The sequence below is a fragment of the Sander vitreus genome, chromosome 13, assembly GCF_031162955.1.
Source record: "Sander vitreus isolate 19-12246 chromosome 13, sanVit1, whole genome shotgun sequence".
Lineage (NCBI taxonomy): Eukaryota > Metazoa > Chordata > Actinopteri > Perciformes > Percidae > Sander > Sander vitreus.
The window spans coordinates 17663991-17691465 of NC_135867.1; the positions used below are offsets into that span (position 1 = coordinate 17663991).

General features: G+C 39.5%; 2 protein-coding genes across 4 annotated transcripts in view; one reads left to right on the forward strand and one right to left on the reverse strand.

The window, feature by feature from the left end:
• The window catches only part of LOC144527911 (serine/threonine-protein kinase PAK 3), a 26622-nt gene extending 18200 nt beyond the window's left edge, over positions 1–8422 (forward strand). For both annotated transcript variants that reach the window (XM_078266257.1, XM_078266258.1), the window contains 7 exons: positions 460–508; positions 631–743; positions 1678–1795; positions 2014–2113; positions 4310–4506; positions 4654–4791; positions 4959–8422. In XM_078266257.1, coding sequence (XP_078122383.1) covers positions 460–508; positions 631–743; positions 1678–1795; positions 2014–2113; positions 4310–4506; positions 4654–4791; positions 4959–5048 — 805 coding nt within the window. In that variant the 3' untranslated portion in view covers positions 5049–8422. The remainder of the gene's footprint in view (positions 1–459; positions 509–630; positions 744–1677; positions 1796–2013; positions 2114–4309; positions 4507–4653; positions 4792–4958) is intronic.
• On the reverse strand, positions 8273–21296 carry LOC144527910 (calpain-5-like). Of its 2 annotated transcripts, none has more exons than XM_078266254.1 (13): positions 21056–21296; positions 18841–19029; positions 18450–18581; positions 17242–17450; positions 16611–16803; positions 16340–16530; positions 15811–15888; positions 15520–15715; positions 15311–15433; positions 12803–13005; positions 12146–12267; positions 11895–12031; positions 8273–9593 (listed from the first exon to the last, which is right to left on the reverse strand). In XM_078266254.1, exons 2-13 carry the CDS (start codon positions 19003–19005, stop codon positions 9411–9413), a joined length of 1932 nt encoding a protein of 643 aa, XP_078122380.1. In that variant the 5' UTR covers positions 19006–19029; positions 21056–21296; the 3' UTR covers positions 8273–9410. The 2 variants fall into 2 exon arrangements, with proteins under 2 accessions (XP_078122380.1, XP_078122382.1); XM_078266256.1 differs by lacking the exon at positions 21056–21296 and adding an exon at positions 20171–20252.
• Positions 21297–27475: the final 6179 nt, after the last annotated feature.

The following is a 27475-nucleotide window of genomic DNA, read 5'->3' on the forward strand; positions in this document are numbered from 1 at the left end:
TGAATGTTTTTAGTATCATGAGTTACACTTCCAAATAAGGACGGAATGGCTGCATACCATTCCTTTGGCCAGCTATTGGAAACCATACATTTCCTGGATCTTTGTGCTCATCACTGCTAAGGTCATTTAATAGCAGTTAAGTTTCTTTGGTAAAATAAGCACAGACAGTTTGTTAGTGAAGAACCAAAACATTAATTTAACTCAACAAGCCTCAGGTTTAATCAAGTTATGATAGGCCAGCAGTCTGTGGTCTGTCTTTTAAGTAGTACATCCGAACTTAGAATTTTTTGTTGAAGTATATGCTATACGTCTCATGAATCTTTTCAATAAATGACTTAATTTTCAAAGCTACCTTACGCTGTATAGACTAAACAGTAATACTATAACACCATTTTGTCAATAAGTAATTTAAAACAATTACAATAACAAGAATGTGATTCTGATCTTGTGTTTCACCAGAGCGTCCGGCACTGTGTACACTGCCATTGACATAGCAACTGGCCAAGAGGTAAGTCAGGTTCTGATGTTGATTATAAAACATTCACACACTGTATATTATTTATTTTTTCCTTATTAAGCCATCAGGCATTCTCTTGTTCTGAACCACAAATTCCTCATCTGTTTTCTCAGGTGGCCATCAAGCAGATGAACCTACAGCAGCAGCCCAAGAAAGAGCTGATCATCAATGAGATCTTGGTGATGAGGGAAAACAAAAACTCCAATATAGTGAACTACTTGGACAGGTGAGTTTCCACATGCAGGGTCACATATCACACCTAGTAAATATATTTTCCTAGTGGCATCTTCAAATGGCTTATTTTGTCCAACCACCAGTCCAAAACCTAAAGCTATTCAATCTTATATAATAGAGAGGAAAGCGGAAAATCCTCACATTTGAGTAGCTGGAACTAGCAAATGTTTGGCATTTCTGCTTGATGAAGGACAATTAATTGACAAGTTGCTGTCAATTAATTTTCTCTAACAAGACATTACCAGCTATATAGCACAGTTATTATAGCTTTAGTGACATATGTAAAATAATTGTTTGCATGTTTTGTTTTTCTAAGATGGTTAAACACTAATAAGCTCATGCAGCACTATTAATGTATCTAATATTAATTTGCCAATAGCAACTGATTTGTGGTTAGAACTTGGAAAAGGTCAGACATGTTGTTAACATAAATTACACTGAAGGATCCTCTGAGCTTTTCAGATCCCTTTTCTTCTTTTTCATCGCCTTCTTCTTTCTCCTTCTGCCTTTATATGGTGGTCAGCATTCATCATTCAGTACATGACTGCCACCTACTGTTTTAGAACATGGAGAAGAATTTTAGTACACAATAACTCAGTTTCTATCAAATGTTTTGCATCTGTTCCACTCAGATCAGATTTCATAACATTGATCTTTCTGCTGCTGTTCACAGCTGGCAGTAACATGCTTGAGCACCTTCTGTGTGTGTTGTAATTGACTCTGCATCATGAAGCCCACAGAACATCTTAAAATGTAAAGATGCTGCTCTATGCTCTTCTTCTTGAAACGTTTTGTTCTCATTTTCTGCGTATGTGTCAACCAGCATGCCTAGATTATTGATTTGTCAAAGCAACGACTGAACTGAAAACCCCAATATGAAATGCATGTCACACTAAAACTGTATTTTTCATTCTCACTTGTTTTAGTTACTTGGTAGGAGATGAGCTATGGGTGGTGATGGAGTATTTGGCCGGTGGCTCGCTGACAGATGTAGTGACTGAGACCTGCATGGACGAGGGCCAGATTGCTGCAGTCTGCAGAGAGGTAAGAAGTCAAATTTAGACATAAGCAACACCGCCCACTATTTCTGTGGCTATGGCGAGCTGAACCTTACATTTAGGTGGGCACATGCAAACATAAAAAATATATATATTTTTCCCAGCCAGGAGAAAAAGACCAAATGTGTGTGTAGTACAGGCTTCCCTTTGTACGTGTGGGTGTCAAGTAGGTATATTATTAAGCTTTCTTTTCTCTATCTTTAGTGTCTTCAAGCCCTTGACTTCCTACACTCCAACCAGGTGATCCATAGAGATATTAAAAGTGACAACATCCTCTTGGGGATGGATGGCTCCGTCAAGCTCAGTAAGTCTTTGCTTTTTTGTTCAAACATGTAAATTTGCCCTTGGCTTTAGTGTAGTAGAGTTAAGGTCCAGACACACAAAGCCGATAACCGGCCGTCGAACAGTCTGGCGAGGTCAGTGACTCGAGTCTGTTCAGTGTGTTCATTTTGACATGTATATAGGGATGTAACGGTATGAAAATTTAACCTCACGGTTATAGTGACCAAAATTATCACGGTTTTCGGTATTATCGCGGTATTTTTAAAAGTGTGCTCAATATGTTCAGAAAGCACTGATAGGCCTACACAAGCTGAAATAGTTTCAAAAAGTGTAACAGTGTTTATTATATTACAAAAATATAGGCAATAGGCTTGTGAAAACTATTGAAAATAGGCTGCTGAAACTCTGGCCCGCTGTAGGGTCAGATAAGAACTTGAACCAGAGATGTCTGACTTTGAGATCCAAGAAGATTTATTTACAACTCCAACATGAAGTTAATTATGAAGTTGTATTTGACATTACGTGAAGTTGGATGTGGTTCTGAAATATAAGCAAATAATAATCTGATTTACTCAGCATCTGATTTACTATGAACATTATTTACCAAAAACTAAATGGTATAGCCACCAGCATATAACAAGAAAAATACTAAGAATTACATACATTTCTCTGTAACAATTAACATAAATGTAACATATTGCTCAGTAACACAAACTGAGAATAAGCCACATCTATTACAGCACACATATCCATAACGGAGCAAACAGTGTAATACACCTTTACTAGCTAAGCACGTGGCTCCACAGGCTAGTCTGTTTATTGGTGATTGCACCTTGCTAGCAAACACAACCTGAATATCAACACGTGGCTGCACAAGTAATATTAAACAATCTGCACATCTATCAGCTATGCAATAAGAAACACAGCAACAGCAATATTATCAAGGCGATAATATATCTCTCTCTATCTCCAAATAAATGTAATGTTGTAACACGGGCAAAACTTAATCCACATCGTAGCAGAACACTTATTGAAATATGAAAGTAGCTTTAACGTTTACACAGATAACGAGGCAGTAAAACCCATGACAGTTTAGCAAGCTACAGAATAGTTTTAACTTAAGTTCTGGGCTACACACATCACTTCAACAAGTCTGAAAACGGGAAAAGAATGATAAAGAAAAAAGTCAGTTTACAGCTGTTCTGTCCCATTTCTCCTGTCTGGGCTAGAGTGATTGGCAGGAGATCAAAGCCATGACTCTCGTCACTGATTGGTCAATCATCTCAGGAGAGAGAGAGAGAGAGCAAGTGTTACTATGGCCTTTTTTACAAGGCAGATAAATGACCTGAGCGCTGTCATCTCCTCCTCACGCCATGATTCCAACTTCAAGAAACGCACTGTAGGCTACGCAGTGCGCCCGTGCGGAAACTTCAGGAGCCTCGGATTAAGGTGGGAACACGCTGTTTCCACACTGTGGTAATTCACCGAGATAATAATGATATTTTAAATGAAAAAGGTAATTGTTATCTTCAACATTTTTACCGTGGTTTACCGTTACACCGGTAATCGTTACATCCCTCCATGTATAATCGGCGGGGCGGGGCACTGCCGGCAATTGGACTCAAATGACCCATCTGATTGGTTGAGTGCTAATTCGGAAACGGGGAGGGGAGCGGAATGAGCGTGACTAGAGTCTCTCAAAATCTGATGAAAATCTTTTAAACTGACCTTTGTTGATCTGAAATGAAGACAGATTCAGCAACTGCATTGCCTATTTCTCACTTAAAATGTTTTCAGAAACACGTTTCGGTGAACTATCTTAGTACAATATGAGTTCGTATTCTGAACAAGCCGCCATGACGGTCTGTCATGACGGAATTTCCAGGGAAACCAGACCCACGTGACGCGTTCGTCCAATCAGCTGCCGGTTTTCATTTTTTGGGCGACAATACAGATTAGCGCCGCCTGCTGTTATGGATACGTATTGCGTCTCATTGCTTTGGTGTGTTCCGAGGCATTTTTTTGACCAACGACTGATCAGTCCAACTGCCTTTTCTGCCAATGGTCGGCCGTCTGGTCGGTGTGTCTCGACCTTTACAGTAAAATTGCACCATTTCTGAGAGAGAAGTGTGAGATTTATGTTAAGAGAGATGGTAGCGTGTTAAATGAAAGAGTATAACACACCACTGCACCTGTCTTCCTCTGTCTCCCTCTGCAGCCGACTTTGGCTTCTGTGCCCAGATCACTCCAGAGCAGAACAAGCGCAGCACGATGGTGGGAACGCCCTACTGGATGGCACCAGAGGTGGTAACTCGGAAGGCTTATGGCCCAAAAGTGGATATCTGGTCCCTGGGGATCATGGCGATAGAGATGGTGGAGGGAGAACCGCCCTACCTGAATGAGAATCCACTCAGGGTAAGACACAAAGTGCAGCAACAACACAGGACTCATGTTAGCTCCATAGTGGTAATACAGTATGCATGGAGATGAAAAATTCAGAATTCTTTTCCTATGTTGCCCTCATTTCATGGTCTCATGGTCTGACCTCATCCATCTCACCAGGCGCTGTACCTGATAGCTACCAATGGGACTCCAGAGCTGCAGAACCCAGAGAGGCTGTCATCTGTGTTCAGAGACTTCCTCAACCGCTGTCTGGAGATGGATGTGGACCGCAGAGGCTCTGCGAAGGAGCTGCTCCAGGTAAAAGCGAGACTAGATCCTCAATAGCGGACATGCATATACACACACGTTCATGTCCAGCAGGTGTCACCAAATCATCACTAAATGCCAACTATTGATAATTCTAAATGTGCATACATCTCTCTTTGGCTCCACATCTCCATTATTATCCTGTCTGTCCTCTGCAGCATTCTTTCCTCAAACTGGCGAAGCCTCTATCCAGCCTGACGCCTCTGATTGTAGCTGCGAAGGAAGCCATAAAGAACAGCAGTCGCTAGGTTGTGACCTGTGTCCCCACCCGAGGCTGGAGCCCTGCCTGTGATGTGTGCGTTCATGGGGGCAGGGGCTTGGGTGTATGGATGGTGGGTGACGTTACAGTGACAGCACAAGGAGGGGGGATGGTTTATGTGACTTACCGTGACAGCAAAAGGATAAATGACCTCCAGGCCTCATATGTAGGACGGACATCTGGCCTTGCAGCCTCTCGGCCCATGCTGCTGAAAAGACCTTGCCTCCTTGTTTACTTTTCCAGCACGCTGTACATGTAGAGCAGTCCATCACAAGTGTGTGTGCGTATGTGTGGGTGTGTGTGTGCGAGTGTGTACCAAATGTGCACATTTCTTTGTGTCATATGTCTTGTTTGGCAGCAGTCGCTCCCCAAACCAAGAAAATACAGTGAAAAAAACGAAAAGAACACATGCTCATTTTCAAGCAGAAACTTCAGGAGCGAAGAGGAGAAAGTGAAAAAACTAAAGAGCCTGTGATTTTTTTCCCTGCCCAGCTATAGGCGTGGTTTTCTTTCCTCTAGTCCTTCCATGGAGCACAATCAGGCCACACTTACACCTGCAGTGACCAGCCGATGTGAGAGAGTGACTCTGGGACTCTGGACCCAACCTTTGCCTGCATGACTAATGGTTCTGTGGAGAAACATTGCTACTCCTCCGCAGATTGTCACATCTCAAGGTGGCATATTTATGTGTGTGTGTGTGTGTGTGTGTGTGTGTGTGTGTGTGTGTGTGTGTGTGTGTGTGTGTGTGTGTGTGTGTGTTGTGTGTGTAAGGGTGCAGCTACAGGGGAATAAGCCAGTAATAATTTCACATGACCTATGCCAGCTGTAAACATGCTTCATTTATACACTTCATATCAGTGAAGAGATACGTGTCCCGTATTTCATTTGAGCCAACTTCTTTCAGACAGTCTCTGCCATAGAGTCACTGGAGTTCAGGTTACCTGCAGTTAATTTGCTTATTTTCTCTCTTAAACTGGCTACATATTATCAGATTTAATGTTGTGATTAATTCCAAAATATTGAAACCAGAACATGTAGATCACACATGCAAATATTTAATTGTGAATATATAATATACATACTTTCTTATTAATTATCAAGAGAAATGTGTTGTGATGTAGTTAGATACATTTGATTGCACTGACATGAAGATGATATGTCGTACATTTAAATCAACATTTGGTACTGAACACTCCGTATTCCATGTGGCAGAAATGATCAGAATGACTTCAAAACAATGTCAGCTTCATTACAAATGCAAGCAATGTATCTGCAAATTTGAAAGATAATTCTAACATGCATGCGTATGGTACATAAACTGTAGCATTCATTGTGTAAAAACATCTCAAATAGGATTATCCATAGATATTCAGTATGTGTGGCTTTTCTGTACCATCTATTCCATCATCTTAATTAATGTCAAAGCAAATTTTTAACAGGTATGACATAGAAAGAAAGACAAATACTAGATCAGAGACTCAACAGAAATATAAATGTTTTCATCTAAATATCTATATTTAATGATGGATTTTCCTTTTGAAGTTGCTGGCACACAGTGGACCAACATTTCAGCCTTTTAAATAAGCTATTTTTCGACAGTTGCAAATAGAAGGTCATGTAATTATTTACCTTAAGTGAGTTGAAGGTCTAGTGCCACACATTGTCACAGTTTCCCATTGTGCCCCAAGTATCCCTGTAATCTTAAACCTTAAGCAAGAAAGATGCCCCTCGACAAAAAAAAATAATGCAAACATAAAATATGCATAATGTATATTCAATCCAGTCATGGAGGGAGAAATACATTTTCTTCATCTTGTAATCCATCAATCAAAATAACTTTAAAGTATGAACAGAAATTTAGATGAAATAAGTTATTCTCTAATTTCCCAGAAGCAGGAGTGATTACTTATAAGCCTTGTGTGTGTCCTTTTGTCTTTTAATGGTGTCTTCTGTGTCTTTTTTCATATGATCTGTATTGTAGTGAGGTTTTGGATTGCGTGGCAGATCAGAAAGGGGGAATGTTATCCACTGAGCGAAGTAGTGGAGTGGATGTCATTTTATGATTGTACCTTGTCCTAACGAGCACTGAAAACAGCCACCCTAGTAAAGGTTCATGTTGTTTGCTAACATTCCTTCCATGCCTGGTTAGCGTTTAAACTCATTCCTGTACAGACATTATCTACTCTGTGTCTGTATTTGGTAGCTTCGTCAGGCATTTCCCATGTAGCATCCCTCTGCGTGTGAGCGTGTGTTTGTGCGTGTTAGGAGGCTACCTCAATCTGCACTAGAAGATGCCTCACTCATGTTGTCCACCTTCATTATGAGGTGCAGGGTAGCTGCTCAGTCATGTTGTACCTCCATTGTACAGCAAATGTACAGAAGATGAAGGAGTGATGTTAGACAGGAGGATGCAACAGAATCCATGCATGTAAAACAAACTATACACTGTATCTCATCTTCAAATAGGTTAGGATATGTATGTATGTAAATATGCTGGGAAAACACCCCTTTTTTCAGAATTATGTAACTTAAGAGGACAATAATCAGGTTGCTCTATGGTATGTATCAATAAATGTTTTGCACCCTGAAAATCAAAAAAGAGAAAAACTAACACGCTGGTACTCCTGGATCCGGCTTTCCTGTTTGGGCTTTATCGGACACTCCTTCATCTGGACAGAGAGCTGATGAATGCAGCTCTGTGTGCGGGCCCACACAGTCTGTCCTGAGTACCACTACTGAGTGTTAGTGCGTGCGTGTGTGTGCGTGTGTGTGCGTGTGTGCGTGTGTGTGTGCGCGTGTGTGTGTGTGTGTGTGTGTGTGTGTGTGCGCGTGTGTGTGTGGCCTGACAGGAAGCTTCGCCGGCTCTTGGGACATTTGGCCTCTGCCCCCATGTACAGGTCTGTGAACTATGAGCACAAAGGTGAATTTCGGGACAAGAGACACTGCTGACATGCCCCTTTTTCTGTGGTTGCTCCTGTACATTCCTATCTTCTGAATGTGTAAACCTGTACACGTGGTGTGAAAATTCCTCTATTAATGTGTATCAAGAGAATGGAACAAAGACAAAAAATGTTACTTTTTAAATTATTATCATATTATTATTATTATTATTACTCTTATTATTGTCTAGCTTTGTAAAACTGCTGATCCATCTGGCATACCTCAGCAGGCCTTTCCCCATCTTTGAAAAAGGACAAATGAGTGACGGGGAAATGAGGTTTTGGATAAACAATTTTTATTTGTGGTTGAAGCAATAGACTTTTTGAACTTTGAATTGTGCATGGCTGTGTCTTGAGTGTAAAAAAAACAAACAAAATATTGCAGTTTCGGAACTGGACTGAAATAAAAAGAGGAAGAAAACCAGAGTTGTGCTAATGATTGTATTCTATTGTGATTCTTAGGTTGGATTTCTTTTAATTCTTTATGCCATTCAGTGTCTTGCATTTTCTTAATAATCAGAATGAAACATGATGATGATGATGAACGGACAAAAGAAAGGAGCATGTTATGAATTATAGAAATAGATGATATATTGATTATGTGTTGTACACGCTGTAAGTTTGGACAAAATTATAACGCATGTTAAGACTTGAATGACAAATTACTGCCATGTCACGGTATCTATAGTGAACATAAAAAAGAATAACTTTACAAAAAACACCAATATAAAAATGTTTTATAAGTTACACAGGGATGATTTAAAAAGTAATAAGGGTCATTCAAAAGATTAAACCTTCAGGTAAAAATGACAGGAACTGACATTCAGTCGGTACAATGGTGCCCTGTTCAGCTCTCAACTTTGCAAACAATTCACCAATACATAATAATTATGTAAATTCACACAACCAGGGACATCCACAGTGGTGTAGTCTACGTGATACGCAGGTATGCGCAGTATACCCACTAAGAAAGCTCCAGGATTTCCATATACCCACTTAAAAATGACCAATGACATGCAACAACATACTTTCCATAAAATCTTTGATATATTTTGAATTGTTATCTGTGTTCTTCTTCTTCACATAGGCTAAATAAAGGTATTTCAACCGTTAATTGGTGCATAAAAGTGTATTCGAATACAGGAAATGAAGTCGTTGATGCTCAAAACTTCCCTGGGGAGGACAACCAGACCCCCCACTATGATATGGCCTCCCCTCCCCCAAAGGCAGATTCTGGCCAATATATACACCCACTACAATACATTAGACTACACCACTGGACATCCAGCGTTAGAGAACAGATCGAACCACAGCGGGTCTGGTGCTTTGATGATGGCACATGCCAAGTAAGATGTTCACCACATTGTTCAGCAATGAAAGCGATCCAGCCCTCTCTCAATTCAATGGCGAGATCACATGGCGGTCAGCTCAGTAGAAGTGATGATCCTCAGACTGATTTTACCGGGCATCTCATCAGCTGTTTTCCGTCCTCGCTTCAACAGCTGAAGCCTCTGAGGGCCAGAGGAGTCCTTCACCGACCCGGACAACACCACATGGCCCATAAACTCATCCTTCACTGCGTTGCTGTTCCATACCTGAAAAACCAGTCAAGTATGTGTGTAAGAGGTTTGCCGCCACATATTACAAAATGACCACAGATCATCTGCAGGGCTTTGACAGAGGGTTGGTGACTCTGATTTGATTATGTTGCAATAACGTCATCAGGCAAAGATAATGTCCTGTGCTCTCAATTACAGCCAATTACAAGCTGCCATTACATCTGTCAGTCGATCACTAGTTATATGTGAGCTTTTCTAGTTCATGAAATCAGTCTGCTTATTATATTATTTTGATTAGTTATTGTGAACACTATATATATATATACCTTTAATTTAAGGTTGAAAAAAGTTGTCTTCATTACATTTTATTTTCTGCTATGAAAGAATTGATGAATGAAGAATAATTGAAACTAATACTGTTCAGATAATATAATATTCAAGCACTAGTTTTATTAAAAGAGTGCACTGTAAACCCAGAAAACTGTAAACTTTTTAGTGGTCACTACTTATTGTTTCATGTTTTGTTAAAAACCATATTCATTACTAAATCACAGTAGTTGTTTGTAATAATCAGCTTAAGTATGCAGTGCACAGATCACATTAAGCAGAGATAACTAAGGATGTTAAATTTCTCTATGGGAGGGGTGGGCTCATCTGAACTGTTCTGCTCTGAAGCAATGCAAAGGCTCATGGGAAATGAAGTATGGGGGGGGCTGATGGGATCTGGGCAGTGACATAACATTTGATGTCTGAAACAGGTTGAGTACTACTTGCTCTTTTTGCTGAGTGAAACTTGCCATGCACTTCAATACATTAGGAAAATACAATGTACGTGTTACCTCTGATGTTCTTAGAAGCAGTTGTATAGAATATGTTGTTTTTAAAACTAGGTTGTCATAAAGAAAAAACAATATTTATATATAACCGGGCGTCTGATGTGCCATGTGTGTGTGTGTGTGTGTGCAAACGCGAACGTTGATGTTGTCAAGGAGGTTAAATAAGAACTGCACACACTGCTACACATAACTTGTAGTCAGTTAACACTCGGTGTAACGGAGCCTTTACGATTAATTAACCGTGACATTTTAAAGCGTGGTTAATAGTGAAATCAGTTAACCTCTGCATCACTACTCCCACCCCCCCTCCATGCAGTTGGTAGTAGCCAAGGAGGACACAGAGGATTAAAAAAACATGATGGACTCTTCAGAAAAGGTCATTATCTTCACTCGATTTTCTGCGAGCGAAAGTCGCCGGACGACACCAGTTTCTGAACATAACCATACTGAGAAATACAGAGAGAGTTTCATGGAGCTGATAGTCTTAATTAGTAGCCTGACAAGCCAGACCCACATCAAGATGTTGGGTCTGGGAACTCACCATTGGCAGGGCTCAATCAGAAAGCCGATTCGAAAGACCGCTGTTCGCCAGCAGCAGCAGCCATCGTCTTTGTTTTCAAGTAGCAGGGAATTCACTCGGAACCGTCATAACTCTGCCGGCATTATGTTAAGCCCGCCCACCGACTCTATACACAATGTGATTGGCCCGGCTGGAGTTTGGCTTTTCCAGCTCGCAAGCACACAGAGAGTTGCTAGACACCCTGGCTGCAAATTACATTTGCTGCGGATAGGGTGCGTCTAGATTTCTACTCTACTTGTTTAGCTTTGTATCAACTCATTTGGCAATGGCTTGTATTTTTATGTATATTTACTAATGATTTGTAGTAATGACTACTAATGTAAACTTGATTTGTCTACTGCATCAACTTACCGCTCTGTGTTAATACAACTTGACCTGTTAAGTTTCACCTTGTGTAAAAACTTAAGACGATTTAAGGCAACGGGTTTCCACGCAAACTAATTCAACTAATTTGGGATAACAGTGTGGTTTGTTTGCTTTGCAGTGCAAAAGCACCTGCAAAAGCATTATGCATCTTATTTTTCAATATGAACACGCGTAAAATCTGCTTTCAACAAGTATATTAGGAGCAGCTTAACATGTTACTTGACAGTGATATATCTATAGAATTTTATGATTTTTAGATCAATTGAAGGATTCTGCAATTGACTGAAAATGAAAACACATTGGATTATTGATTGGATTATTGATATTGATTGATTATTAATATTGGAAAAAAATTCTGAGTCAGACAAGTTCCCCTGCTGGAGCTGCTACCCCCGCGACCCGACCCCAGATAAGCGGATGAAGATGGATGGATGGATGGACAAGTTGACATTTTTAAGATACATGGTTTCCACAGGACAGTGACCCAAAATCCCCTTGCACTGCCAGTCACCAATATTAATTACAGTCATCAGGACTAGAGGGATGCCATCTTACCTCCACAGTTATGGGATTTCTGGGCTTCTTCCTGTAGAAAATGGCGCTGGTCATAAACTCTGGTTGTAGGGTGTCCTTCTTGATGGTGGATCGAACCGTCTGGCCCTCACAATTTATAATCACATAAGGGTCTGCACCTGCATGAATACATTAGAGTTTCATTTTAGCAAACCATATTGGTGGACTACAGGCTGATAACACTGATTAGTAGATTAAGGGTAAAAGTCTGGCTTGTATAAAGTCCTTTTAACCTCCTGTATTGTCCTGCTTCTGCAGCTCCTCAGCTCCGTGGACGTAGACGTGAGTCACAGCTTGTGGGTATCCAAGGAATGAACTCCAGCATTTTACCCTCGGCTTATCCTCTGTCAACTCCCTGTGAGAGTAGAGGAGAATTTAGGCAACATGAGAGGAGTAGAGTTCCTATATCTTGGTTCTCTGACCTAGATCTTTTTATAATCAAATTGGAATAAATGGGAAGTGACATTAGGATCCTGTTTCATAGACACATTAGTTGGACTAGTCAACTTGGATGACCTGTATGTGATTTGGTTGATTTGGTGTTTAGGTCTGCCAACAAGATCGTCAGAAATAAAATCTGGCAAAACAGAATATTTGGCCAAGAAAAGCATTTTAAGTAATTTGATGTGAACATCATTTTATAGTCTAAATTCTCCAAAACAGTCATTTGGGTGCTTTCCTTGGATATAGTCCATCCATTAATGTCTGAATTGAACACAGCTCAACAGCTTAGTTAAACAGCTGTGTTCTCGCTTTCACTGCAGTGTCTCTTAAGACCTGATAATTATGTGAATGTTACATTTCTGTCTGGCAACATAAAACCCTGTCATGCTGCTATTTACATCACACACGGTCACTGGTTCAACATCACCTCTCCATCACAGTTGTACCTGCAGCCTGATTCCACATCGGTGAAAACTCGGATCATGTAATTCCCCAGCTTGTAAGGCTCAAATGTGGTGGGGATGATTATGTAGCGGCCCTGTTGGAGCGTGCATCTCATAAACACTGTCCGAGCATTGATGTAGGTGGATGTGTTTACACATTGTTGGGTCAGGATGTCATGCATCCGATACTTCCTGTTCAGTTCCACCTGGAAAAGGAAAAGCATTTGGGCTTTATTTAGTGTTCATTTAAAGATCACTGAACAGTTAGCTGACTTTACTCATCAGGTATAAAGTCTGGCAGGTGATTTTAACAATGAGTGTTACATGCATTGCGTTCACATGTGTACCATTAGTCTGGTTATATGTTTGCACATGTAAACATCTGGCTTTGAGACACCTGGATAGGCTACCTGGAGTAGCCCAACAGAAACTAGGACACTGTGGCTTTTGAGCACTTGATTAAGGGTTTTGAACATTCTATTTTGGTGCAGAACAAAGTGGCTTAGAGGGTGAAATCAAGACACAACTGATGATCGGAAACTTGGATTCTGTTAGAATGACGTAAAAAAAGATATAAGTTTATGTTCACTGTAAACATCATATCCCAAATATGATCAAAACTGTGATGCTCCCAAAATGTATGTAGAATGTAATGTGTGCATAATATACAATATATACACTTACAATAAATGTAATTCAGAGTAATTTTACCTAGTGAATGCCAAACAGGCATTGAATACAGAATGAATGCATCTGTGAACACTTGTTATTTTATAAACTCTCATATAACTTATTTGCCGCTACTTGCCCATTTACACAATTGTATATTGTATACTGCATATTCTTTATGTTTTTAATGGTGTGCTGTGTAATGTGTATTGTATGTACCTATGCTGTACTTTGGAAGACGGCAAAGTGAATTTTCCACTGAGGTGGACATGAGGTCAATCTAACCCCAAACCAAATTCTAAGGCTTTAAACTGCATCTAGAGTAGTGATAAATTACTGTCTTCTGCCTCCTGTTGGTAGAATAATAGATTCAAAATAACATAAGTCTGTATTCTATTACAATTTTATTAAAACACAGAGTAATATAATTCTAGCACTGGTAAGATGAATGGTGTGTCAAATAGGCAAATTTAAAAAGGTTATACTGCACAGCCAGTCATAGATTAACAAAGTCCTCCTCCAGGCTTTCACTGAGCTGCTGGGATGCCCTCAGGTGTCAATTAATACATATTTTTAATGTGCATTTTGGTTCATAAATGGCAATAAAAGTACCCGTTACTGTATGACTGAAAGTCCTACAACTGATATACTTCTCAAACAGGAAAATGCAAAGTGTAGTGGGTGACAACATAAGAAGCAGAGAATGTGGACACAGTGTCAGTGTCAGATGAAGGAGGAGGATACAGCATGATGACCATAGATGACAAGAGTTCAGGTTCAAAGCAGCACAACAGGCTGTGTGCTGCATTGTTAATCACATGCTGCTTGTGGCATCAGCATTTATTTCTGTCCAGAACCTATCCCTTTGGCAGCACTTCTGTCAGCGTGATAAGAGTGTATAGTGTGTTTGAACTTAGCCAGATCTCTGGCAAGTAAATCACATTACAGGAAATGGGATGTCAGTTTTGCTGCGTACGGTTACATGGCCTCATTTGAATGTGACAATATAATCCCAGCAAGTAGGATACAATTTTGTTTGCTTTTTTGCAGTTTTTCAACTGCATGAGAAGATTCCGTTGACTTGCAGTTTAATAACAGTTAAGACCTCTACTGAAACACATTATTGAGTTGTATTTGTCTTTATAAATGTTGCAGTTCCAGACATAATTATCTCCATTGTAAAACTCCTCACATTAAGTTTTTTGTGAGGTTGTGGTTTCACATTTGTTCAGTATATTGTAATACCAAATACAAAATTTTCCCACAATGCATGAGATTTTTATTATGGCTGCAGAAGCACTGTATTAGAACACAGGCAACTGAACTCTTTGCACCTTACAGGGAGTTTGAAGGAAATGGTCACTAACTGTGTTTGGTTCCGCTGTGTTTTTCAGCTTGAAACAATCAACTAAAGTATGTGCGTGTGTTGTGTTTAATCATGTATGATTTAGCCCCTTGTCAAAATAGTCTGTTTTGGTTCTGATAAACCATATCAAGTAATGTCTGCCTGCCAGTAAAACACTAAACTGTTCACTGTCTGCTCAGAAAATGAGTAGAAAAGCCAAATTCTTTGACCAAAATAAAAGCCAAATTGTGATGAAATGACTCTGTTTTCACCCCAAATAAACTGACCTTTAACTAATGTCTGAGTCCCATTTGAAGACTATTTCCTCTGTAATGAACTCATCGGAGTCTCGCCATGTTCTTTGTGCAAAGTTTCCCATACCTTTCAAATGTTTAATTACTATTCTGCTGCTTATCATGCACCATGCAGTTCATAGATCAGTTATCAACTGTTCATTAGATAAATAAAGTAAGTGGAAATGTTACACCATATGTTACCTTGAAGACACCGAAGCCAATGCTTAGATTTTCTCCTTGACCAAATTGTCTGTTGATCTTCATGTCTTTCTGTTGCAAGGTGATTAGAACCTCGTCAGCCTCCTTTGTAACATCAAACAAGTACTGTAAAAGAAGTTAAAATGGAGTGAATATAAATATGTAAACATGTGCATGAACACAGGTGATGTGGGGAGTCCATTCAAGAGTACCTGTGGGTTCTGCAGGAATGTCGACTTGTGGTTAGCACAGCCACCGCAGCGGTTTAAAAGCGGCTCTGTGTGTTTGGTCCAGCTCCCAAAGTGCACAACCTCGTTCCACGTCTTATGGACACTGATCAGCGAAGTATTGAGGAGACGGCAAACATCTGCATCTTCGTAGAACTTGCACCAGTCTGTGAATGACATCCTGTGGATGTGAAGAGAAAATGCATTAATACACTCTAAAAGAAGAGATAAACACCACAGGTGGACTGTTGTGATTGGAGGAACCTTATCACTCACCAGAACTCCCCATCATCCTCTACTACAATGCCAAGGTTGCGCCTCTCCGTATCCCCAACCTTCGACCATTCCTCAGAGCTGACAAACAGCAAGCAAAGCAAATGGAGATGGTTAATGCTTATGAAATGCTTATAGATACAAACAAATAGTTTTAAAGTTATAATGCGGCTTTAATAAGATCCACCTTTTGAGTCATACAATGTGGCTAAGTTAGTATTTTACTTTTTCACAAAGCATTGTTTCGGTAGTCAAATTAAAGAGGTTACATTAGATTTCAAATATGACAAGATTTCACAACAGAAGAAAAGCTTGACCACTCCTGCAGCATTATTGACTCCTCTGCTGTCCTACCATGTGCTCAGTGTGTTCCACACAGTCACTATTTTCACCACAATATGGCAAATTACCATCTGAATAGTTATACACAACCCTGGTGGTGAGCTTGTGAGTAGGAGTGCACACCGTAGAGCTCTTCCTCTGGTCAGAACTACAACAGTGGAGAAAATAATGAACTGGAAGCACTGCTCACCTGTCACTCCAGGCTCCCTTCCACTCTGTCTTGCCCCAGGGGTTCCTCATGCGGATCAGAGAAATGGTTTCATTCTTGAAGTAGGCCAGCAGCCCGTGACCCAAACGCACTTTCTTCACTGCAGTTACTGAGTATGCGTGGCCTTTCACCAGTCCATTTGCCATCTTGTGTTCAATCTCATGAGGCTGTGCCTGATGATATTATAAAAACAACTGGTCAGTATCTCTGAAGTATAGAGACGAAGAAGCAAGTATTCACAAAGAGCACAAACCCTAATGGAGCAGCTAATGATTCCTCCCCGGTCGTAGACCTTAAGCAGATCCTCAAACAATTGGTCCTGTTTTTTTGGGTCCTTGTAGTAAGCTTCTTTCTCCAGGTTGATGGCTTCAGCCACACATCCACTGAAATCCACCACAGCGTCTCCGGTGTTTCCCCCCTCCAGGGACTCATAGCAGCCATGGAGCCTGGACACAGAGAGTGTAGGGGAATCACAAGTTTGAAGTTGGATGTGTTTCAGACATTTGATAATATAATACAGTTAAACACAAGAATGGACTCTACATATTTGCATTTTGTTTTGCATACTAACATATTGTCAATAATTTGTCTGCAACAATACACAATATAATATGATACAACCCTTATTTTCAAAATGTCATGGGCTTTGTACAATGTATAGAAAGCAGCAATAGTTGTATTGTTATTTATGCACTGCAAATATTTGGTTATTATTAGTAGTCTAAGTAGTAGTACTTGTAGAAGTAATATGATTTTTAGGTTGTTTTTTTGTGTAATTTATTATATTTTAACATACACATTAATAATATCAGCTTATATTTTATAGTATCAACTAGATCTAACTAAATATAAATACAAATCTATTCATGTTTAGGTTTACTGACTTGGCGTAGGCCTTCTCCAGCAGAGCACTCCAGAATTCGTTGTTGTCTTTCGAGTGACAGTAGATGAGTTCACCGTTGATTGTAGGCAGCAGGTCGTCTACCACCACATCCACCCACTCTCCAAACACCCAGAATTGAAAGTGGAAGATTCCAGCATACCGCTCCGGTTGTTTGTGATCCCACTCCTGCTCCTTATAGTCAGGAATAACCTGGAAACACACATACACACACACACACACACACACACACACACACACACACACACACACACACACACACACACACACACAGGTACCATTAAATGCTGCTGAAGTTTATTTCATACAAAAAATGTAACATTACACAAGGGATGAATGTGGGTGCAGTATACTTTTGTTATGCATTATATAATTTCATAAACTCCCTGTTGCAGTGTTATGTGAAGATTTCCATTTCTTTTTTTATAAAGCAGACATTGAATGTTTTCATGTCACAACTGTAGAAAGTATTGCTACAGTGCTGGTACAGTCATTCCCTGGCTGCAATGAGGGTGCAGAGACGCAGAGAGCGTAGGTGCAGATGACCCAGACACGCTGGCCAATCAGAGCAGACTGGGCTTTTTTGGGAGGGAGCCTTAAAGAGAAAGACACTAAAACTTGTTTCAGAACCTAAACCTAAAAATGAGCAACATATGGGACCTTTAAAGTTCATAACATTGTAAAAAGAAATTGTGAATGAGGCACTGAACTTATAACCAGAAATTACTTTTAAAGATTAAAATATGTGACACTGGATAGCTTCCAAAGACTCACACAGGCTCTATCAGTTACGTTGTGTATGTTCTCTGAAATGTAGTGGGAAAACCCTGTGACATTTTGCCAACAAAACATTTTTGAAAAAAAGTCCTATTTTCAACATTATGTTGAATGCATGGAAATGGTACAATATTGTAGCTTAAATGATACCATCTACCAGCTAAGACAAAAGTCATTTGGCGAACTAGTTTGGTTTGATTGTTAATCATGTGTGACCCCCCCTCAGATGAATTCCTTCTGTCCTGACTTGACCTGAGCTGTCGGCTGGTTACATGTTCCAACCCTAACCCTTTACCTCAGGGCTGCAGTACCTGCAGTTTTCTATCACAACTACAATACAAAAGCCTTATTAATATTTGCTTACGCTATCACCTCAGCTTACATTTTCAGAATAAAGAAACCAAATTACCTCACCTTCTTCCAGAGGTTTGGCTTCAAAGCCAGACAGGAGCAGGCAGCAACAAACCAGCAGTTTCCCACAATTCCCTGGTTCAGGTCATGGGAGCTGATGCCATCCACAAACAGACGGGGCTCATTGCATATCTCCTACAACAGAAAAGTGAACGTGAAGGACACACGTTTTCTGAGTTCTTTGATCTTCAGATGATTTAAAGTGTGGTGGTGCAGTGATCTTTTTACTTTAACTACAAAGCTTCAGCTCTGCACTCAATGTGTCAAACCCATTTCCAAATCATTACATTTACATGCCACCTGGTACAGTAAAATATGATTATGTTAATTTGTAGCAATCATTTCCTTCCCTGGTGGATGTAAGTGACTCACCACTACCTCCTGTGCCACTCACCTTTGGCCGTTTCCACTCCACATGACCAGGAGGTGGTTTCCTAAAATACAGAGATGCATTGATGGCTGGGAACTCTGGATCCTCAAACAGCGTCTTGTCGTTGATGCAATCCCTCTTCAGGTCAGAGTAGTGCTGGTTTTTGTACGGGACAGCAGAGGAGAACATGGTCCAGACACTGAAGCCTCACAGCTGCAGAGTGATAACAGACATCAGACATCTGACTTTTAGTGTTAAGTACTTTATGTGGGAAGGATTTCCCTCTAACTTCTGACTAATTTTTGGGCAAAGCCTGCTGAAGTGCACCCTATAAAACTCCGAACTACTTTATTCCCAGATCAACAGCAGCCTGACATGTGACCCAGAGTCCCTCCAGACAGTCTAGTCTAGAAATATCCATCTTCACTAGAACAGTATACCAAGAGCCCACAAATGGAAAGCTACATTTCTAAAGGTATCTCACTAAAGCTACCATTTATTGTAAACTTATTTTTAATAGCTGGATGTGCTGTATGTATGTATCCATCAAGACAAAGCTAAATAGTTAACACGTAGGGCACCTGGGTAGTTCACCTGGTAGAGCACGCACCCATTTAGAGGTTTACTCCTCAACGCAGCAGCTGCGGGTTCAACTCCGACCTGTGGCCCTTTGCTGCATGTCATTCCCCCTCTCTCTCCCCTTTCATGTCTTCATCTGTCCTATGAACATAAAGGCCTAAAATACCCAAAATATAACCTACAAAATACAAATTACACGTCTTTCACACATCAACACTAGGTTAACGAAGGCTGCCACAGTACGTGCGATTGGGACTTTGTGGATCAGTTTTGACCTAAACTGTCCAAACTAAGTATTGCAAAGAATAACATGAATTGTGTTTAAGGCTGGATTTTGCCTCAAAAAGAATACCTATATTTATGAAAGAGGACGTGATAAGCAACACAGCTGTATTCTCTAGAGAATGAAGATATTTTAACTCTTGATCTTTTTGTCCCCTCACACTGACCGCTTGAGGCTGCGTGCCAACATATTCATTTTGGATGAATCTTGATATTTTATATTTGCCAAGAATAACACATTACAGCATTCAGAATTGAATTGACTGGAAGCAGCAAGAAAATGAAAGGAAGTTTGTTCTTCACAAGAAAACCCTAAAAAACATGTATGTTCTGTCGTAGTAAAAAAAAAGAATCAAGGAAATATGTATGTAGCTTTGCAGAAAGTTTAGATAGAAATGAAATGTCGAAATTATGTGATAATGTATTATGTACATGAAAAATGTACTAGAAGAAAAAAGAAGCAGAGAGAAGAAACAACAAATACCCACCGTACCTCTCAGACAGCAGCAGTAGGGCACTGATTCCTTCCTTCTCTACAATAAGGAAGTTTCCAGGTGCTTTACCTGCCTGTATCGCCCTCCCACGCACCCAAGTGGCCTATTTATGCATGTTCATGCATTGTTAGAGCCACACCCAGAGCCAAAAGTTAGTTCTACTCCATATTTTTATGGAGTATTTTTATTTATTACCACCCGGTATTATTGTTTAACGGGACATGAAGAATGAGTGAAATACTTTCAGATGTCATAACATGATTCAGTGGCTCTGGGTAAAGGGGGTAGACAAGGCTGTGAGCCTGTGTGGGTGTTATCTGTTTGAGAGTTCCTGGCTAATGTGGTCAGGCAGTTTATTTTTGGTGGTCTATTTGCTCTTCTTTACTGGACGATACAGTAAGTGTAGCACGTCTGTTGGCTGAAATGTTCCTTTCTTATATTGACGTCCGTTGTCAGTTTTTGGTCCTATACTCTCTGTTTAATCTTTGTCATTTGTGCAAAGGTGACACCATGGTGATGAGACAGCAGATATCCTCAGGCTGCAGCCATGGTTAAATATTTTACATTTCAAAGAGGAGCTTGTACTGACTTGTACCTGACAAAACCAAAAAAGTATTAAAAGACTAATTGTAAAGAGCATTGTAAAACACCAGCCCATGTCATTTAGTAAGAAAGAACAGGTGTAAGGGTTTGAGGCAAGACACTGAAGATGTCTCATAACAAAGTATTGAAGTGATGGTAAATAATCAAGTTACCCACACAAAATGGCATAAGTATTAATACAATGAAACCATATTGAAGCAAAATGTATAAGAATGTTCAAACTTAGATGAAGAAAATAAGTGTAGACTTGAAATACTAGAGAGGTTAAAGGCAACACTCACCTGTGGTAAGCTCTTATCCTTGCAGTGATGAGCTCAAACACATCCAATGTCCTCTGGCTCCTGAGATGTGTTCAAATCAATCCCACATTTCTCTTATAAGATATGTTACATACAACAACAGGCTGTTAAACCTTTTATAGAACCAAATCCAGTTTCTTGAGTTTCAACTTCTGGCTATGAGGACTTCCCCCAAACACATTGATTTGCACACAACAACTGCCTGAAAACCGGTCTGACGAGCACCTCTCTGCAGCAGGAGGTGTTAAGCAAAGGCTGATGAGGAGGGAAGGGGAGACTGAAATTGAACACCTTCACTCCCCCCACCCAACTACTCATAGGTATAACAAGTTAAAACCTGTTCTGTTGAGTATCTGTTCTTTTACAGTAACAAAAGAAAGCTCATATTTAATGTTGCACTGTATGTGCTGATTGTTTTATCACATATATCTCTGTTCAATTATTTGTTCTGTTTAGTTTGGCCTCGCCAAAAAAAATTATCTTCCGGTTATCTGGGGTCAGTAAAATAGAACAAACATAACTAATAAGCCATGAGCTATCTTTATGCTGTAAGGGATTTGTGGTAATAAGACAAACTGGCAGACTCTCAGTGGTCCAGGCTTAACGGAGCACAAGAGGCACGTTGACTCTCTCACAAGGACACATCCTGTCTTAATAATTCCAGCTTGGAAACTTGGTGAAGAAGAATGTTAGTAGAGAGCCAACAGTAATAAGGTAATTTCATGCAGTAGCTAAGTAGACACAAAGAAGTTCATGAGAAAAGGCATGTTTAAGAGAGGGGGAGACAAATACTGTATAGTCACACAGTGTATGAAGACCATCAGTAAGGCCTACTAATCTACAATTGTCACTTTCACAGTCATTACACTGGGTCAACGACCAGTGTGGTCTGAAGTGGCTATAGGGAAAGGCGAATTCCAGGATGTACATTATTGTCAAATATTTTAAAACTTCTTTCAATATTTAAATGGTAAATGTAATGTACTGTAAGTTAATAACCTCCATCAAACCAAGTCAATTTTATTTATATAGCCCAATGTCACAAGGCCTCGAGGGGCTTCCCTCATGTATGTATGGAGCCCCAAAGTAAAATCATAGTTCAATTGGGTGCCATTATAGATGTTTTTTTCAAAATCCCTTTTTAGAGAGTGTGTTTTTCTTTCATAATGCCATTATTTCCGCTTCTATGTCACTTTGTATTTCTTGTTTTTATTTTCAACCCGTTCTCACTCCCAACTCGTAAAATACGGACGCTTGGGCAGTGCCTCTCAGTGTCAGATACAACATAAAAAGCACTTTTCAGCGTGTGTATGGAACGCACCGGGCAGAGTAGCAGCTCCGCCGCGCTTTAAGATGATGTAGTATTAGGAGCGACAATGGCAGCGAGTAGTATGAAAGCCCGAAATTCCGCATCAAACAACACAGGACTTTCACCCCGGAGATCGGGGTTCTTGTCCCGTTCTTGTCCTGCGTGTCACAGAAACATTCATTTTATAACCCCACCCATGATCTTTTCCTAAAACTAACTGTCCCGTTCTTGTCCAGCATGTCACGGAAGCATACCTTTTATAAGCCCACCCACGCTCTTTCCCTTAACCTAACTGTCCCGTTCTTGTGCCGCATGCCAGTTGTAAATGTACATCCCGACACAGAGCGTCCAAAGTGACGCGAATAGTCCCGGAGACTTTTAGCATCAATAACAACGCCAAAAGCACATGGCCAAGCGTCCGTATTTTACGCGATGGGAGTGAGAATGTGTTGTTATTTTACACCAGCTCCTCACTTTGTAACTAAATCAAATTCTAAGCTCTTAAAACCATCTTGTAAACCAGCTTTTAAGAGAGAATGTATAGCCATGTAAAGCTAAAGAAAAGCAGAGGTTAGTCTGTGCACTGTGTTTATTGTGAACAGCAGCTAGTTGGTTGATTCAGAATAGGATTGTCATTGTTGTTGCTCACCCTAACAGGAGCTAACCGGTTACATTTGCTAGCAGTTGTTGAACTTTCTTGGTTAACACAGGCAGGGAGAATGTGATTGGTACCTGGTGACAACACTACTCTCATGTGAAGTAACAGTATGAAATAGAAAATGATATTCTGAAAACATGAACGTGAAGTATGAAATAAAAGTGTTAAAAAAGCATTATGCCATAAAAAAAACACATACAACTTTTCAAATGAAATGGTTTTGTTCAATTATTTTATAATATATTGGTTATATTATAAACCTTTTTCCTTTTCAGGCCAAAAATATACTTATCCACAAAATATTTCATAAACTGATAAGCACACTGAAATAAAACTTTCCAAAGAGGATTAAACCTCATGTCCCTTCCTCTAGTGCCACCCTGAGGACAAACCGTACATTTTCAACCCCATCGCTAAGGCTCCACAAATTGCACAATTATTGTACGACTGTTGTACTCTGTCCAAAACGTTAGTATTGTGGTATGTAGGGAACATCATAGTCTCTTAGGGCTATTAGCAGAGATTTAGACATTTCTATGTGCTGTTTCAAGCTGACAGCTTTCTGCTTCTACTCCAGCAGAGATCTGTCCCACAATTTTATATAACATAATTACACTATTCCCCCTTGTCATCTTTCTAAAAAAAAAACTCAAAAAAAACTCATCAACCCAGAGACAAACCTTTGTGATATATAATGGATATTGTGTTTGACTTATTAAAACAAGACAGGTCAAAGAGAAATATCTGTCCAGTCAATATTTGTGAACATGAAACAATTTCTCTCAAAGTCAGAAGGTGGTGAACTTTAACCCTTAATGACATCAAGATTAGAAATCTGGAAGTGACCCAAAGAATGACAAGTGGGTTGACCGTAAAAGCACAAAGTATTTGGCATACGGGTACATTCTCTGGCACAAAATAGATAGCAGAGTCCACAGTGACAACTGAGCTGCTCAGGGTTTTCTATAATAGTGCCATCAGAGATTATAGTAGCCTATTGTTCACACATATTGATTGGACTATTTTACGACGTAGGAATTACAAAGGTCAAATCCTAAATTAACTGCTTCTACAAGGTATGTTTACTAAAGCTGTTCTTCTAGTATTGGCTTGAAATTTGTTAAGTTTCCCGTCATATTTACCATTCAAAGACCAAATGGCCACGTCTTATAAATAATCATTTTGGCAGAATGGCTAATAAATCACATATTTGCTTGTTTGTAATAATATTAAGTATTTCATTCAATCTAAAATAAATGACAACGAAAGAACCAAATGAGCTGCTTAAAATGGAGAATGTTGTGTATAATCTGATCCGATAACCCAGACAACCAGACCCTGTGCAGACATCCTGTGGCCTCACTGTGGAATTCGTTTTTGCTACTGATGTTTTTAACATTTTAAGCTCTTAAATAACCTTGCATGACTTAAAATAGTTGGCAACAAAGACAGACATTCAATTATCAGTGCCTCTGTTAAAAATGTAGAGTATGAGATAGTGGCTGATAACATCTTAGCTACTGTTTGTTGTTCTTCATTTTTGGCAGAGTGCCAATCTAAAAGTTGATTTCGGTGAGTCAAGAAGTCAACTTGATGTGGATTCAAATTATTTCAGCGAAGCTTCAAGTCTTGACTCAGATGGGACTTCCCATTAGGGAGAGGTTACAACCTGCAGATGGCAGGACATCATTCATTTAGCCAAATGGGTGCCTCTATACAGTAAGTGCTACTGAAAAGGCCACGTGTGCGTCCATACTTGAGCCCTGCAGTAGAGGCCGCCAGAGCAGGCTACACAGTCTTATCAGGCCATATTATAGCAGTAAGGAGGAGGGGGCTCTCTCCAGCGCAATACAACAATAAAAATGTGCAGTTATGGTCCAGAAAGTGCTGTAATAAATCTATGTTAAGATGTTATTAGAGCATATTTATCTTATCATCTGGCCTAGCTTTACGCATCATATGTGAATATATGATCATTATACATGCACATTACTCAATTTCCACATCTTAGTTACATGTAGAGATGTATTAGGTAGCTGCAGGAGTAATGAGTGTACAAACTGTACTCAGTATTTGTGTTGTTGACTTTAATTACAAAACCATGGTGGGGGGGGGACTAGTTTCCAAAAATAGGATCTAATGCAGTTTAGTTGTATTCTGCTAAAAGTTTACATTCATATGGCATTAATTGGAGCAATCATGAATACACTTCTAATGATCCATATACCATATCTTATCCATTAATAAAAACTAGGTAAAACCTGGACTACATGCACAAGTAGTTGGCTCTCCAAGCAGCTTACAAATTTGAAAGTTAAGATTTTAATTTGCTTGCCGATTGTTAGAGATTTTGATATTATAGACAAAAGAGCGTGAATGATCATATTTCAACATTATCACTCAATATTCTGTTATGATTTGAGCCGTTGTTTGGCCACTGCCGAAAATGTGAGAGACAGATTTCCTGTTCCCATGGTGATGAACATAGTTATGTAGTGATCTCCCACATGAACACAATACTATTTTTAACTCACAGATCTTTTATCTATTTATACGTCTCTCAATAGATTCATAGCACACATTGAGCATTGGCCATTGGGTTGCACATATACAAAATGCCCCTTACAAAAAAAAAAAAAAAACTATTCCTCTGAATTTGTCTGGACAATTCTGAATTATGGATTTATTACTGAATAAAAAAAAAAAAGGTGTAAAAAGCTGTGATTATGACATAAATGAGACGGTGTAGATCTGTGGAACAACAATCTAAGTGTCCGTCATTGCAATAAACTCGAGACAAGAGAGATGAAATACAACTGTTTTAATTGCAAAAGGATACCGGTTAATACATTGAATGAAGCACTGAAACAAGCCACTGTGACATTGCAAAATACCACTAAAAAGGACATTGTACATTTCCAAGAAGTCATTCATTCAATCAGAAAGGCATACATATGAAAGAGAACAGGAGAGGAGCGTATTTACACCATGATAAAGTGTCCTGTAGCTCTACAAAACAAGGTGTTGGGAGGCCTTGGGAGGTTTTACAAACAGCTGTTAACAAAGATCAAACCTTCAATGTCCCATTGGATTTTTTTTTTTCTTATCAAAAGACAGTAATCTAAAAAGGCACCACTGTAGGTGATTAATTCACACCCTCTATCTTAAATGGTGGCGGCAGGTTAACACAAGACAACCAACATTTTCTGTTAATGCTTTATAGGCTGTAGCGCTGCAATACGCTGTAGAAAAATCAAGGAAACAAGAATATTATTAGCATGTAAGGTTATACAGAACTGATATTTTGACTACAAATGGGATTTTTGTACAAAATGGTGGTTGAAGTGAAGTGAGGTGTCCCTGCTGTTGGATTAGCTGATATTCTTAGCTATTGTGCTGGTGTGACAGCACTCCCTGCAGGAGAAAGGTGGAGTTCACAGCACCGGAAGGTTTGGGGAGCACTAAGTGGCTGATGTACACAGCTATTCAAGAATTATCCAGAGGACGGGCACCTACTCTTTGACATACAACTTTCACATCACACATGTTGTGTCACATGTCACATCATCACAATGGAATAACTGCATGGAAATTTCTGTTTTAGTTCATTTCTCATAATGCTATTGGGTATAAAAAGGCCATTCCTAGAGAAAAGGAAAAACTATTTTGAAGTATTCTTGAATCCGAATGCATAGATGTTAATTTAAACGCACACTATGTGCAGCATAATTTTTTAATTATATTGAGAAATGAATTGTGGTCACGCATTGTACTGCTGGCAAGTAGACAGTAAAGTAGCTCCCTGCTTTGTGCTTCAGTGTCATCCAATTTAGCGATTCTCAGGCTTGATTCCCTGCAAAGGTCTGAGAAAACTCTGTCCAGTAGATTTGTAAGATACACAATGCAAGTTGTGACAATAGAAAAAAGAAATATGGCCATAGAAAGTTGCACACAGAGGCTTGAAAAAAGTACTAGTGTTAAGAGCTCATGTGAACAACTAGAAAGAAATTCTAGAGAAGTACCCTTGATATAAATTAATAAAACTTTATAAAAATTTAAAACCCACACATAGATTTAGACGACCGTTACGTTTTCATCTCCTTCGTATCTGAGAACTACGCTGAGCCATGCAAAAGGAGAAACTCCACTACAGTTTAACCTGATAGAACTTGAATTGCCTCAGACGTTATTTTTTATGCGTTAAAAGTAACATGCAGAAATCTTCAGGTGTGCTTCCTCCAGGATATTTAAAAGCATTTTACAACTAATAAAGTTACGTATTTTCCCTTATAGTTATTGGTCTAAAAATCATCATCATACTTCAAACATCCTACTTTGGCTTTGATACCTTTTATTTATTCGTCTTTGAATTTCACACTTTGTACTATAAAATGTCAAGTGACAACCTGGTCTAAAAGGGAATCATTTAGACTGT

Bases quoted from the DNA above. Each gene is read 5' to 3' on its own strand.
- LOC144527910 (XM_078266254.1), bottom strand. From the start codon at position 19,005: ATGTTCTCCTCTGCTGTCCCGTACAAAAACCAGCACTACTCTGACCTG. The intron at 17,451-18,449 runs GTGAGGTAATTT...GTGTGTTTCCAG, and splicing joins AGCCAAACCTCTGGAAGAAG to GTTATTCCTGACTATAAGGA. The intron at 16,804-17,241 runs GTCAGTAAACCT...CTCTGTGTCCAG, and splicing joins CTGGAGAAGGCCTACGCCAA to GCTCCATGGCTGCTATGAGT.